General features: G+C 44.4%; 1 protein-coding gene across 2 annotated transcripts in view; it reads right to left on the bottom strand.

Annotated features, from left to right (window-relative positions):
• Window positions 1-8,300, bottom strand: part of LOC129827327 (catenin alpha-1) — a 307,702-nt gene extending 299,402 nt beyond the window's left edge. For both annotated transcript variants that reach the window (XM_055888075.1, XM_055888076.1), the window contains exons 1-3: window positions 7,965-8,300; window positions 1,580-1,697; window positions 444-639 (exon numbers count right to left, since the gene is read on the bottom strand). In XM_055888075.1, the coding sequence (XP_055744050.1) occupies window positions 444-639; window positions 1,580-1,684 (301 nt within the window). In that variant the 5' untranslated portion in view covers window positions 1,685-1,697; window positions 7,965-8,300. The remainder of the gene's footprint in view (window positions 1-443; window positions 640-1,579; window positions 1,698-7,964) is intronic.
• Window positions 8,301-16,387: the final 8,087 nt, after the last annotated feature.

Here is a 16,387-nt window from a genome sequence, read left to right as displayed (position 1 = left end):
GCCCTCAATGAGTTGAATGAGATGTTTGTGTCAATGGCTACAACAACAAAAAAACTGTACTGTTGAGGGGTACTGGGGGACCAGGGTTGAGGAAAACACTGGCCTATGCTTGTCGTGAAGCATATGGGGCGGCAGTTAGCCTAGTGGTTAGAGCGTTGGACTAGTAACCGAAAGGTTGCAAGATCAAATCCCCGAGCTGACAAGGTAAAAATATGTCGTTCTGCCCCTGAACAAGGCAGTTAACACACTTTTCCCTGGCAGGCCGCAATTGAAAATAAGAATGTGTTCTTAACTGACTTGCCAAGTTATATAAATGAAAGTGTTTTGCGTACTTCTGTGTAAAAACTCTACGTGACTTCTAGCCATCTATGTGTATGACATACAGGCCTATTCATCCATAAATAGTGAAAAGGGTTTCAAGGCCAGTAGTAGCTTAGTAGTACCTTGCTTTCGGACATCCTCCACGGCAGCAGTGAGCTCGTCCTTGAGGAACTGGCTCTCTTTGGCGATCTTCTCTCCTTTATCCAGGAAGTTCATGGTAGCTGTCTCCACCGAGGCAGCCAATACATGGGCCTTCTTAGAGCGACCCTTTTTCTTATTGGACGGCCCCTTGTTGCTGGAGTTCACCAGGGTCGTGACCTTTAGGAGCAGGACGAGAGGTCAAATGTCTCGAGGGCGAGATGCACAACACTGCTTCTGAAAGTCACTGACACTACAGCTAAAGATATAGAAATTGTCTAGTCATAGCTAGCCAAATGATTCCAGACTAAAAACGATCATAGTAGCTAGTGCTTGTTCAAGCTTTTATAGAGCTAAATACCAATGGACCAATCAAAACCCATCATGAATGCATAACAAACAGTTCTAAAAAATTTATTAATTCAATAAAATAAAATACAGGCTACCAGTAGTCCATCAGCATTTCTGACTGACGTCATCATATATCAAAATGCATTGCTCAGTCAAAACGTATGTATTCTATGAAAATGCATGTATGTATTGCTCTATCAAAATGCATGTATTGTTCAAATGTTTGTGTCGGGGGATGCTAGCTGGCGAGGGCCCTAAAAGGGAGACAATGTGCCTATTGTCAGAGGGGTTTGTCAGGCCAATAATCCCCTCGCCGAATAGTCTGGTGATACCATAGGGTTTTGCTCACAGCTGTCACGCGTGATATTCAATGAAGCACTCAATCTTATGACATACCTGCCACCGCGATCTGAATTCTGATATTCTATTTTGTAGGACGCGTGCGGTAGGGCTGTGCTCATGTCATTCATTGAGGGAGAGTGAAGATAGTGATCACACAAGGAGATCGGTTCGCACCTCAATGGGCGATACACTCTTCGTCTGCACACACTTTGTCAGACAGCCCACACATTTTTTTTTTTTTTTACAGATCTATGCGATTCATGTGGATTACCCATTTTCAGATCATGGATATCATAAGGTGAATGCACCAATTTGTAAGTCGCTCTGGATAAGAGCGTCTGCTAAATGACTTAACTGTAAATGTAAATAACGACGAATATGGCCAAAGTTTGCATCCCTGCTATATTGTTAAAATTTATTTCCAGACCTGTGTGACCAAGGGCTCCAGCAGCCTCTCCACAGCCAGGGTACGAATCTCCAGGCTCTTTGGGTCCCATTTGAAGTTGATGTTAGCCGTGTTTATGGTTGTCATGTTTACTCCGTATCTGAGGAGAGGAGAGAGGGATGGTTACTGAGAGGAGAGAGGGATGGTTACTGAGAGGAGAGGAGAGAGGGATGGTTACTGAGAGGAGAGGAGAGAGGGATGGTTACTGAGAGGAGAGGAGAGGAGAGAGGGATGGTTACTGAGAGGAGAGGAGAGGAGAGAGGGATGGTTACTGAGAGGAGAGGAGGGAGGGATGGTTACTGAGAGGAGAGGAGAGGAGAGAGGGATGGTTACTGAGAGGAGAGGAGGGAGGGATGGTTACTGAGAGGAGAGGAGAGAGGGATGGTTACTGAGAGGAGGGGAGAGAGGGATGGTTACTGAGAGGAGAGGAGAGAGGGATGGTTACTGAGAGGAGAGGAGAGAGGGATGGTTACTGAGAGGAGAGGAGAGAGGGATGGTTACTGAGAGGAGAGGAGAGAGGGATGGTTACTGAGAGGAGAGGAGGGAGGGATGGTTACTGAGAGGAGAGGCGAGAGGGATGGTTACTGAGAGGAGAGGAGAGAGGGATGGTTACTGAGAGGAGAGGAGAGAGGGATGGTTACTGAGAGGAGAGGAGAGAGGGATGGTTACTGAGAGGAGAGGCGAGAGGGATGGTTACTGAGAGGAGAGGCGAGAGGGATGGTTACTGAGAGGAGAGGCGAGAGGGATGGTTACTGAGAGGAGAGGCGAGAGGGATGGTTACTGAGAGGAGAGGCGAGAGGGATGGTTACTGAGAGGAGAGGCGAGAGGGATGGTTACTGAGAGGAGAGGCGAGAGGGATGGTTACTGAGAGGAGAGGCGAGAGGGATGGTTACTGAGAGGAGAGGCGAGAGGGATGGTTACTGAGAGGAGAGGCGAGAGGGATGGTTACTGAGAGGAGAGGCGAGAGGGATGGTTACTGAGAGGAGAGGAGAGAGGGATGGTTACTGAGAGGAGAGGAGAGAGGGATGGTTACTGAGAGGAGAGGAGAGAGGGATGGTTACTGAGAGGAGAGGAGAGAGGGATGGTTACTGAGGAGAGGGGGGATGATAAGATTACGACAAAAACGGATGTCTGGGGCTTGGCTGGGTCATTCATCAAATGAGGGGGTTAAGCCGCCCGCCATGGCAACACAGCACACTCACACCCTGGAGGTACAACACATTTCAACTGACCTCTGATCTGTGTGCAGCATAGAACATTATTGGGCCATCTAGCCTAGATACACGCTACCCCCACATATCATAATAACTATAAGGCCTTAATTTGCATTGAATAAAAATAAAATAAAAAGCTGTGTAACTCATTGAAAAAATGTTTTTATTTAACTGATTCATGCTAAGCGAGAGCCTGCTGCAGCCCCCCCGGCTAAGCGAGAGCCTGCTGCAGCCCCCCCGGCTAAGCGAGAGCCTGCTGCAGCCCCCCCGGCTAAGCGAGAGCCTGCTGCAGCCCCCCCGGCTAAGCGAGAGCCTGCTGCAGCCCCCCCCGGCTAAGCGAGAGCCTACTGCAGCCCCCCCCGGCTAAGCGAGAGCCTACTGCAGCCCCCCCGGCTAAGCGAGAGCCTACTGCAGCCCCCCCGGCTAAGCGAGAGCCTACTGCAGCCCCCCCGGCTAAGCGAGAACCTGCTGCAGCCCCCCCGGCTAAGCGAGAACCTGCTGCAGCCCCCTGGCTAAGCGAGAGCCTGCTGCAGCCCCCTGGCTAAGCGAGAGCCTACTGCAGCCCCCCCCGGCTAAGCGAGAGCCTACTGCAGCCCCCCCCGGCTAAGCGAGAGCCTACTGCAGCCCCCCCGGCTAAGCGAGAGCCTACTGCAGCCCCCCCGGCTAAGCGAGAACCTGCTGCAGCCCCCCCGGCTAAGCGAGAACCTGCTGCAGCCCCCTGGCTAAGCGAGAGCCTGCTGCAGCCCCCTGGCTAAGCGAGAGCCTACTGCAGCCACCCGGCTAAGCGAGAGCCTGCTGCAGCCCCCTGGCTAAGCGAGAGCCACGACACCACGTGAGCTGCCCAAATGGCACCCTATTCCCTATGTAGTGCACTACAGGACGCTGGGCAAAAGTAGTGCACTAAATAGGGAAATGGGTGCTATTTGAGCAGCAACCATGGTGTCGCGACATTTGGGACAGACCCCATTTTAAATATGAATGCTCCTTCTTCAGAGACAGGTCTCCCTCCACTAGCGTTAGACAGACAGCCATAAGTGGAGCAGAGTGCAGCGACTGGCCTTGTATTGATTAGCCTTCACGCACCAAGTGGCAGGGATAATCAGGATGCCCCGAGGGCTGAGCAGGGCTGGACCCAGGACCCTGTCTGCCGGGTCGACACTGAGGGGGCTGTCTCTCAATACAATGAGGGGGCTGTCTCTCAATACACTCTCAAATGTAACCCTATTACCCTACATATTGCACTACTTTTCACCAGTGCCCCATCTAGTTGTGTGTTCAATCAAAAATGCCAATGGGTAAAATAACATATGTTTATTAAGCAATAAGGCCAAGGGGGTGTGGTATATGGCCAATATATCACGGCTCGGGGCTGTTCTTATGAGACACAACACGGACTGCCTGGATACAGCCCTTAGCTGTGGTATATTGTCCACATACAAAAATGCCTTATTGATATTACACTGAACAAAAACATAAATGCAACATGTTAAGTGTTTGTCCCATGTTTCATGATCTGAAATACTCAAAAAGCTTATTTCTTTCAAAATGTGCACAAATTTGTTTACATCCCTGTCAGTGAGCATTTATTCTTTGCCAAGATAATCCATCCACCTGACAAGTATGGGGTGTATCAAGAAGCTGATTAAACAAAATCATTACACAGGTGCACCTTATGTTGGGGACAATAAAAGGCCACTAAAAAGTGCAGCTTTGTCACAACACAATGCCCCAGATGTCTCAAGTTGAGGGAGCGTGCAATTGGCATGCTGACTGCAGTGATGTCCACCAGAGCTGTTGCCAGAGAATTGAATGTTCATTTCTCAACCATAAGCTGCCTCTGTTGCTTTAGAGAATTTGGCAGTACGCACAACCGGCCTCACAGCCGCAGAACACCAGCCCAGGACCTTCACACCCGGGGGGGGGGGGGGGGGGGGGGGGATTTATGTTTTTAAATAGTTAAAGTTCTACATTTGCTTTATGAGTAGTGCGTGACCCTAGGGTGGCAACACATACAATCTAAATGATTTCAATGGGTCTTTCTCCATTCTGATTGTTTTATATTGTTTCAATTCAACCCCAAAAGTCATAATTTTCATCAATTTCTGCATTTGAGATCATTTCCACACTGCCACGTAGAGCTGCACGATATGGCCAAGTAATCTGGGCCTTAATTTTTAACCAAATGTTGCAATTAAACTTGCGATTTAGAGCAAAACACTTGGGTTAACTGTTGGAATCATGGGAATAGAATGTCTATTCTAATTATACAGGTAGAATATAATAGTGGGCACTTTGAATACAGTGTTGTTTGACATGACAACGAATGAAAATGCCAGGGAGGAGTCATTGTGACAGGGTAGGAACTAATGTGTTGATAGGTGTTTCCTAGGGGGCCCTATAATCTTTGGTTACATTGAATGTTTTCTCTTAGCTAACATTCCTGCTTTGCGTTTACCTCTAATTTAGAAGACACTGTTGCACAAACATACTGATTTGGGTCTATACAAATCACAGGTATTATCAGGCTGTATAGCTAATTACGCTTGCTCTTACTCGGGGCATTTGTTAGCTAGCTAGCGATTAGCATTAGCGGCTAACATGATTTAGGAACAATTTGCTAAGACAAAACTAGCTGTTTCCACATGTAAGAAATACAAGCCAATAGTGTAATTATAGAATGTTAGTAGATTTATATTAAGAAGCAAAGTGACAACAGCATCGTTGTCATCAACAGTGTTGCATGTGCTGCATTGGCCATGCAGACTGAACGCAAGTGTCTCGTGGTCCAGGAACATCAAATGCGCTCCTTGAGTGACAGGGGGCGTGGCTAGGTCTGTGTGGAAAGCGGCATAGAGAGATGACTGAAATAGCGAAGTATAAAAATGGACCTCACACACTGCCTATCACATTTATCAAACATTCAAATGTCGGTATAGAAGGTAAAGTAAAAATACAAACCAGTCTGTGCATCAATACCGGTATAATCGCAAAAAAACAGTATACCGCCCAGCCCTACTCCCCAGCGGGTGGGCCTAACCCTCCCAGGCCCACCGATGGCCGTGCCCTTGCCCAGTCAACTGAAATTCATAGATGAGGGCTTCAGATCATTTATGTAAATTTACCGATTTCCTTAAAAGGAACAGAAAACTCAGCAAAATCTTAGAAATTGTTGCATGTTATGTTTATATTTTAGTTCTGTATAACTACAGCAAGATTAAGATAAGTGTGTCATACCCGTGGTATTTTTTTATTTAAACTAGGTCAGTTAAGAACAAATTCTTATTTACAATTACAGCCTAGGAACAGTGGATTAATAACTGCCTTGTTCAGGGGATGAACGACTGATTTTTACCTTGTCAGATCAGGGATTCGATCCAGCAACCTTTCGGTTACTAGTCCAACGCTCTAACCACCAGGCTACCTGCCGCACCAACACAATCTGATATACCACAGGTGTCAGTCAAAATAATAATAATAATAATAATAATAATAATAATAATAATAATAATTCGGCATTCAGGGCTTGAACCACCCAGTTTATAATTGCGTATATAATCCTTTAAGAAAACCCAATGGTCCAAACCTTATGACTCTACAATAATCCTTTCAAAAGTTATTGGGGGTTTTTAGCCTTGTAGGGTGACTATATCTTGGAAGATATTTATGCATTTTATTTTCTGGTTGAAAAACACAGAATTCTGCGTTAATGGATATCTGTCAGGGGTCACGTGGAGACATGTAGTATTACCATATTTTCGTATACACTTTTCATACAAATTCGAAAATTCCTGGGTGTTTTTAATGTTTTTTTTATAAAGATTTCTTACAAAAACACGTGCATCTCTGAAATGTCAACAGAGCACTGAGTATATACCAAACATTATATTTTGAAATACTTTTACATTAAATTCAGCTCCTGTCATACTAATGGGGCTGCTGGGTTCAGAGGGTGGGGTAGGGGGTCATTAGTACAATGGCAAAATGTAGACCAAACCCAGTCAAGGGGGAAAACATATAAACCAATGTATTTATTTAGCCAGTTAACAAATTCTTATTGATAATGACTGCCTATCCCGGAAAAACCCTAACGACGCTGGGCCAATTGTGCGCTGCTCTATGGGTCTCCCAATGACGGCCGGTTGTGATACAGCCTGGAATCGAACCAGGGTATGTAGTGACACCTCTATCATTCAGACCGCTGCGACACTCGGAAGCCCCCTAAATCTATCCAAGTCAATTAGCTAGCTAGGTCTAAATACATAAAACAAATGGAGATAGTGATAAAAGGTAGGGTTATCAGAAATCGTTTCTGGTGGGCCTATTTATAGAAAACTAGCAATGTTTACAATATGATTGGAGAAGACGTCAGATTGAGAGAACGTATCATATTGGGTTGCGCTGAAATATCTTGTATACTGTATCTAATATGGGTACGGCAGCAGTCAAGTGATTGAGCATGAACTATTATTCAATTAAAAGATAAAAGGAAAATTATATTTTTGTAAACTTTGTCAGTTCAGGCTAGGAGCATCATTAATGCACTGCTTACAACGGAAGTGTGCAACCTCCCCACCCACGCTGGCTGCGTTTGAACTGGGACGTTGGTTATGAAATTAAGTTAACGCGAACTGGTTAGTTAGCTTACTAACAAGTCTTCACTTAGCTAGCTTACAAAACTAATGCTATGTCCTGGCTCGCTTCATTTCTAGTTTTGGCCTTACACCGGAGCTGGTTTTACGATATGACAAACATTTGTGGTTGGCAACTAATTTAGCGAGCTAACGTTGCTAACTAACAAACGACGTCATGACAAATGACCACATCGCACATCCCACGCAACTTCAAAGAGTTACTGTTATGACTGTTGAAGTTACCAACAAACAATGTAAAGTTGGCCAGTAAATTTACTAGTTAGTCATCTAACGTTACTACAGTATTTTCAACACGGTTTACTAACTAACCAGGTGTAACTAACGTTAGCTAGCACAATAACAGCGAGAATGACTGGAGAGACCCCGTACAATTGAGGTTCGTATTACGTTGAAACAATTAAAACATAATTGTCAAAGTAACGGACTAAAACGAGTAGACAACCAGCTACTTTTGTAAATAACGGAAGAAAAGAAAAAAACTTAATCACAATGAAAACTTACCGAAAGACAACAATACACTTGAAAACTTGTCCAGCTCAAAAAATCACCTCAAAATGGTGGATTGAATCGGGAATTCGTCCCGTGATTCAAAGTTTTCCTCTTTCCCAACCAACGTTTACTCCCTCGACTTGTGAGGGAAAGGAAGCTTCGATACTTTATGTGTTGTTTGGTAAAACTATTGAAAGCCACAGCATACGATGGATGTTGGAATATAAAAATGATTCCGCAACTTTGATAAACGTTTCGGTCAATAGCTATTCCATGAAGGGTGGCTCAACAATGGTGGGGAAGCGAGGGGGTCAGTATGTATTTCCTGAAGTCACCGAAGGGCAGAACCGGGAGACTATGACCTGACAAAAGCGTTATCAGGTGTTTTAAGGCGTGGTGCTGAAATGTCAACGCTTTACCTTATAAGGATCTAATGAGGAATTTCTAACGAAACCTAATGGAAGGAATTTCGTATTTAGTCTAGCTAATCAGTTTCGCTGGTGTAAGCTATCCAATTTCCTCGGGGAAGGTTTGCCACAATTATTTAATTGAATTTGTTTTTATAGCCTATTTAGCATAACCAGTAGCCCATGAAAAATGTAATACAACATGAAACAACAAGTTCAATGAAATAGGCCAGGGATTCTTAAACTTTGTCAGCTCGACAACCAAATGAGAAATTGACCGTCCTCCCGTGTCCCAAATCATCCAACGACCCACTCAAATCTAGCTTCGGTAATTGGCTTTTAGATTATAATGAATGGACAGGGAGGACCTGATCCTAGATCAGCACTCCTCTACTATGTGACACTTTATGAATATTGTCCATGACCTTAAAAGTCCTTTGCAGACTGTACGATTTGTCCACGTCGTGGGTAAATTCTTAGGTCTTTAAACGACTGTCGGACGTCTTGGCTTGTACATTGTGACAGGGTCTAGGTCTGCCATTAAGGACCGCTACGTGCGATCGTATGCCGCGTTCAAAACAACTGGGAACTCGCAAAATACGAGTGCCAAATCATGACGTCAGTGATCTTCAGGTCGGAACTCTAAAAAGAGGACCGATTTCCCGCGTTGGAATTGCGAGTTGGATGAGCGTTCACATCGATTTTTCCCAATCTGAGCTCTTTTCCCCGCCACAGTTCCTTGTTGTTTTAACACACTCTAGTCGGAAGTCGGAGATTTCCAAGCTCCCAGTGGTTTTGAACGTGGCAGTAGGCTCCAAAAAAATTCTAGTAGTGTCAATTATTTAGCCTTTATCGTGGTCTGGCTTGTTTTACCAGCCGATCCCGGTGACTGACAAATATGAACAAGACTGAACTCGCGATCAAAACACAATGTCAACAACATAATTAGACCTGATAAATAGTTATCTTAATCCAGAAATACATAATATTACAAAGGCATAAGGTGTGGCGGAGTCGTTACACAACATGTTTTTTGTGGATGGGTATAGTTTGTATATATAAAATGAATAATAGTAATATTTAAAATTACTACATCTGTAATTTTGTATACATTTATTTAAATTTGCTTCGGTGCCGCTTCTGGGGGGATTCTGGTAAGATGCCAGCAAAGTCGGCTGAATCCCGGGAGACAGAAACGGCCCGATGTACTTGGGCCGATTCTGGGAAGTCTTTCATTTTGATTCCGGGCCGATTCAATCACACACGCCTTCAGTTCATACTTTTATGCCACCGCCATAGAGAAAGAATAAAGGGAAGAAACCACCGTTTAGGGCAGTGTTTCCCAACTCCAGTCCTCCAGTACCTTCAATCGTACCCATTTTCATTGTAGCCCTTGGACAAACGCACCACATTACACTTATCAAGAGCTTGATGATTAGTTGACAAGTTCAATCAGGTGTGTGTCTTCGGCTACTTCTTCTTCTGTGGGTTTTAATGATGGACTACAACCCCCAAAAGGTGTATTGCGGCGACCAACTGGACGAGGTAAAATAAAACCCATTCATGACAGGAAAACTAACTTAAAATACATCCAAATAAAAATAGTAATTTGACAAAAAATAAAACTCCCAATTCTTCCTTCTTTCAATTCTCCATCTCGCCCTTCTCAGGCTCTAGGGCCTAACAGGGTGGTACGGCTCTAGGGCCTGACAGGGTGGTACGGCTCTAGGGCCTGACAGGGTGGTACGGCTCTAGGGCATGACAGGGTGGTACGGCTCTAGGGCCTGACAGGGTGGTACGGCTCTAGGGCCTGACAGGGTGGTACGGCTCTAGGGCATGACAGGGTGGTACGGCTCCAGGGCCTGACAGGGTGGTACGGCTCTAGGGCCTGACAGGGTGGTACGGCTCTAGGGCCTGACAGGGTGGTACGGCTCTAGGGCCTGACAGGGTGGTACGGCTCTAGGGCATGACAGGGTGGTACGGCTCTAGGGCCTGACGGGGTGGTACGGCTCTAGGGCCTGACGGGGTAGTACGGCTCTAGGGCCTGACGGGGTGGTACGGCTCTAGGGCCTGACGGGGTGGTACGGCTCTAGGGCCTGACGGGGTGGTACGGCTCTAGGGCCTGACGGGGTGGTACGGCTCTAGGGCCTGACGGGGTGGTACGGCTCTAGGGCATGACGGGGTGGTACGGCTCTAGAGCCTGACGGGGTGGTACGGCTCTAGGGCCTGACGGGGTGGTACGGCTCTAGGGCCTGACGGGGTGGTACGGCTCTAGGGCCTGACAGGGTAGTACGGCTGGTCACAATATTCCATGTAAAACATCTTTCAGTCCCAGGAACCGCTCCGCCGCATCCACAATAATAACTATTTTCCTGGACCTTCTCTCCACCTTGGCAGTTCCATTAATCACCATAGCTATAAAGCCCACAAAGTCCACCTTCTTAACCTTCTTAACCTTTTAAAGGGAACCCCTGCGGCCTCTGGTGAAGGCCTATCCACCACCTATGCACTCTTCAGGAGCACCATTCAAACTCCTCAACCCTTTTCACTCCTGCTGCATATGAAATGCTCTGGACAGCCGTGACTTTAGCCACCTCATTCTCTTTCACCCTGGTGGGGCGTTCGGGAAAGACGTGGCTTCATGGTTCCCACCACAATTGCAACATGTCACATTTTCATCACTTTTATGGCACATAATATGATCTTTTCCACAACTTGGGACATCTCTGCTTCTCTCTTCTGTAAACACTTGAAACATGTCCAAAAGCTTTACAATGATCAAACTGCAATGGTCTTTGGATAAATGCTCTGACTGTGTAGTTAATATACTCTAACTGCACTTGAGTAGAGAGAAACTTCATATAATTTTTTTTTTTAAAGAACAGATAGACTTCACTTTTTCATCATTCTCTACACGATTCATCCGACGTGCATCAAATCACTCCAGGAATATTTTTTAAAAATCTTTTCAACAATCGACTTCCCACGAGAGACGCTAGATATTACCCCCTTGAGGGGTGCCCCGTTTCCGAAGTGACACACACGACACATCAAACTTATCAAATCGGGTGGGACGCTACACACGTTTCCTTCTGATCATCAGAAGCACAACAAAAATATCAAAACAAGCCCGCCTCTCGTGATCCTCACAGCCTTCACTTTACCCAGAATTCTCTCCACCAGTTTGGATATCTCAAATAGATTCTTCAAGATTGGTAATCCGATCAGCTGCTCCTTATTAACAAACCGTACTCTTACAAGATACGAAGGGACATTCTCATCACTGTGCACAGTACTTTGCTCTGTTTTCCATTGTTTTGGACAATATTCCAATTCTCCTTGAATATTCCAATTCTCCTTGAATATTCCAATTCTCCTTGAATATTCCAATTCTCCTTGATTCTCCCGCCATAATAATCCCTTCAGCTTCCACTTCCGCCATCTTTTTTTTGCTTCTGCTCATCCAGCAATCAGGTGTGCTTGTCCCGGGTTACAATTCAAATGTGTACTGTTGGGGGAACTGGGGGACCAGGGTTGGGAAACACTGATTTAGACTACCTAATAGGCTGCTATAGCCTACATATTGATTTAGTTTGTCAATCTATAATTTTCAGGGCTTTTTAGTGGTAATTAGTCCTAAATATAATTTACTTTGAATTTATCAGAAGTCCTTTTCCACAAATGATTTTACCATGCAGCACGATGTGTCCTCAATTTGAAGAAAAAAAATTATAAATAACATTTAGTTACTAATTTAGCAGCTCTCACAACACCATGCACAGGTGACCAGAATATCATGGTGGCTGGTCCAAATGGCACACTATTCCCTATGGTGGCATAGAGCCCCTATGGACTCTGGTCAAAAGTAGTGTACTACTCCATATGGGCTCTGGTCAAAAGTAGTGCACTACTCCATATGGGTTCTGGTCAAAAGTAGTGCACTACTCCATATGGGTTCTGGTCAAAAGTAGTGCAATACTCCATATGGGCTCTGGTCAAAAGTAGTGCACTACTCCTTATGGGCTCTGGTCAAAAGTAGTGCACTATATAGGGAATATGGTGCCATTTGGGACATATGCTCTGTGTGTGTTATTGAATAAACCTGCCTGTCTACTGGAGACGCCTCAGCCCTATTCAGAGGCAAGGAGGACGGGAAAGGGAAATAAATAATGAAATATGACAAAACATTGAAGGCCAAGAGAGGTCGTAATACCAATTACATATAGAGAGGAAACTGCTGTAAGAGTGGTGGGGTGGGGTGGGGGGGGGGGGGCAATCATGTGAAACCAGCATCGATGGTCCAGAGAGTACATTTAAGTAACAAACAATGACTTCTGGAGGCGAGAAGGGGCAACACACACACACACACACACACACACACACACACACACACACACACACACACACACACACACACACACACACACACACACACACACACACACACACACACACACACACAGCAGCTCTATTAGTTGTCTGGAGTAGGTGCTAATTAAATTAATTAAAGTGCAGAATTCTGAACCGGCCCACTGGATATCATAAGGTGAATGCACCAATTTGTTAGTCGCTCTGGATAAGAGCGTCTGCTAAATGACTTAAATCAAAATGTACATAAGAATTAGAACACCCCCCCCCCCCCCCCCCCCCCCCAAAAAAGAGTGTTCTTACAAAACAACACATTTGACTCCGGACTTAATTTGGGCCACGTACGGAGTATGATTATGCATTAGAAGAAGGGGTTTGTTGAATCAATTCTATGCGTGAGTAATCTGCAGGGGAAAATGAATACTTTTCTTTGGAGTAAACCCTCTGTTTCTTGTTTCAGTATATAGACGACCGTACTATAGGCCCTACATTGCCATGCATTTACATGTTATCACACAATATAATAGGTAGACTTTTTTTGATTCTGCCTTTTTTTTTAAATTGTATTTATTCTGCCTGCCCTGAATTGTAAAAGAAGGGTGAGGGGGTTTTAAACAGGGCCAATTAGAAGCCACCTAAAGACCAAATGCGTTTTCACAGACCATGTAACCAAAATACAGGAATCGGTAAATTCAGTACCAGTCAAGGGATTTTCTTTATTTTTACTATTTTCTACATTGTATAATAATAGTGAAGACAACAAAACTATGAAATAATAAGTGTTAAAACAAATCAAAATATATTTTATATTTGAGATAATTCAAAGTAGCCACCCTTTGCCTTGATATCAACTTTGCACACACTTGGCATTCTCTCAACCAGCTTCATGAGGAAGTTACTTGGAATGCATTTCAATTAACAGGTGTGTCTTGTTAAAAGTACATTTGTTGAATATCTTTCCTTCTTAATGCGTTTGAGCCAATCAGTTGTGTTGTAACAAGGTAGGGGTGGTATACAGAAGATTTGGTATTTGGTATTTTTGGGTATTTTATTAGGATCCTCAACAGCTGTTGCAAAAGCAGCAGCTACTCTTCCTGGGGTCCACACAAAACATGAAACATAATACAGAATTACATAATATAGAACATCATTAGACAAGAACAGCTCAAGGACAGAACTACATACATTGAAGATAGCTCTATTTGGTAAAGGACAAAGTCCATATTATGGCAAGAACAGCTCAAATAAGCAAAGAGAAACGATCATAACTTTAAAACATGAAGGTCAGTCAATCTGGAAAATGTCAAGAACTTTGAAAGTTTCTTCAAGTGCAGTCACAAAATCCATTAAGAGCTATGATGAAACTGGCTCTCATGAGGACCACCACAGGATAGTAAGTCCCAGAGTTACCTCTGCTGCAGAGGATAAGTTCATTAGAGTTAACTGCACCTCGGATTGCAGCACAAGTAAATGCTTTACAGAGTTCAAGTAACAGACACATCTCAACATCAACTGTTCAGAGGAGACTGTGTGAATCAGGCCTTCATGGTCGAATTTATGCAAAGAAACCTCTACTAAAGGACACCAATAATAAGAAGGGACTTGCTTGGGACAAGAAAGAGGAGCAATGGACATTAGACCGGTGAAAATCTGTCATTTGGTATGATCTCAAATTTGAGATTTTTGGTTCCAACCTCCGTGAATTTGTGAGACACAGAGTAGGTGAACGGATGATCTCCGCATGTGTGGTTCCCACCGTGAAGCATGGAGGAGGTGGTGTAATGGTGTGGGGGGGGGGGGGTTTGCTGGTGACACTATCCGTGATTTATTTAGAATTCAAGGCACACTTAACCAGCATGGCTACCACAGCATTCTGCAGCGATACACCATCCCATCTGGTTTGCGCTTAGTGGGACTATCATTTGAACAATGACCCAACACACCTCCAGGCTGTGTAAGGGATATTTGACCAATAAGGAGAGTGATGGAGTGCTGCATCAGATGACCTGGCCTCCACAATCACCCGACCTCAACTCAATTGAGATGATTTGGGATGAGTTGGAACACAGAGTGAAGGAAAAGCAGCCAACAAGTGCTCAGCATATGTGGGAACTCCTTCAAGACTGTTGAAAAAGCATTCCAGGTGAAGCTGGTTGAGAGAAAGCCAAGCGTGTGCAAAGCTGTCACCAAGGCAAAGGGTGGCTACTTTGAAGAATCTCAAGTATAAAATATATTTTAATTTGTTTAACACTTTTTTGGTTACTACATGATTCCATATGTGTTATTTCATAGTGTTGACGTCTTCACTATTATTATACGATGTAGAAAATAGTTTAAAAAAAAGAAAAAACCTTGAATGAGTAGGTGTGTCCAAACTTTTGACTGGTACTGTGTGTGTGAATGGTTCAGGTTTTTTTGCAGGTAAATTCATTAACACTTCCATTGTTTTCACACCTCCCTAATTTGAAATGCAAAAAGCCCCATGGTTTAACAACAGCCCCCCAGCCACTCCCAGTTTGCCAGTTAAAAGGGGTATACCTGCAAGAAAGTGGTAAATAAGAGGCTGTTTGAAACGGGGTCATTTAAACATGGCCTTATATTTTTTGCAGGTAAAATACCACATCTTCTGTCTGAAATGGGTATCAGTACCTCCTACCCCTCAGATATATACACAACCAGGCATAGTAAACTAGTGGGATTCTGGTCTGTGTTTTAAAATGACGATTATAAAGCCTAAAGACTACGTAAACATTTCAGTAAAGTGGAAGATATGATTTGCCCCTTAAAGCCTAATGCAGCAGTCAAGTCAGTCAGCCTGAGACAAACTGCCCAGGTTTGGTATTCCAAACAACACACAATAGGACGGTTAGGGGGAGAGAACGGAGAAGGATTAGACTTAGTGGAATTGTAGGCTTGAAGGATAAACACTTATCCAAATAACAGCTTGTCGGAGCAGACAGGTTTCTAAAGTTGTCCTTGAACTTGCTTTGTTTCTGTACCTATTGGGCCTAGTGTACACTTCTGCATCCCAAATGGCACCCTATTCCCTTCCTAGTGCACTACTTTTGAACCAGACCCCATTTTATAGTGCGCTATAAAGGGAATAGGGTTATATTTAAGAGGCCTGGTGTGTGATGTGATGAGAGGACAGAGCAGCACGCCATACGTTATTCCCTCCAATAATGAGGGAGGAAACATGTCTACCGCACACTGAATGTATAATTCACTATCTACATGCTAATTGATACACTCTGAGAAAAAAAAGCTGTTATCTAGAACCATAAAAGGGTTCTTCGGCTGTCCCCATAGGAGAACCCTTTGAAAAACCCTTGTTGGTTCCAGGTAGAACCGTTTTGGTTACAAGTAGAATCGTTTTGGGTTCCATGTAGAACCCTTTCCACAGAGGGTTCTACATGGAACCAAAAAGGGTTTTACCTGGAAGAACCCTTTTTGAACCCTTTTCTCGAAGAGCGTATCATAGCGAGAGAAAGAGAGGGTGAGAGATGGAGATGGAGAGAGAGAAGAAGAGAAGAGAGTGAGAGAGAAAGAGGGAGAGAGAGAGAAAGAGAGAGAGAGAGAGAGAGAGAGAAAGAGGGAGAGGGAGAGAGAGGAGGGAGAGGGGGAGAGAGAGGAGAGAGAGAAGAAGAGAAGAGAGAGAGA

This window comes from Salvelinus fontinalis, chromosome 29 (assembly GCF_029448725.1).
Source record: "Salvelinus fontinalis isolate EN_2023a chromosome 29, ASM2944872v1, whole genome shotgun sequence".
Classification (NCBI taxonomy): Eukaryota; Metazoa; Chordata; class Actinopteri; order Salmoniformes; family Salmonidae; genus Salvelinus; species Salvelinus fontinalis.
This window is presented reverse-complemented; position numbering and strand designations above follow the sequence as displayed.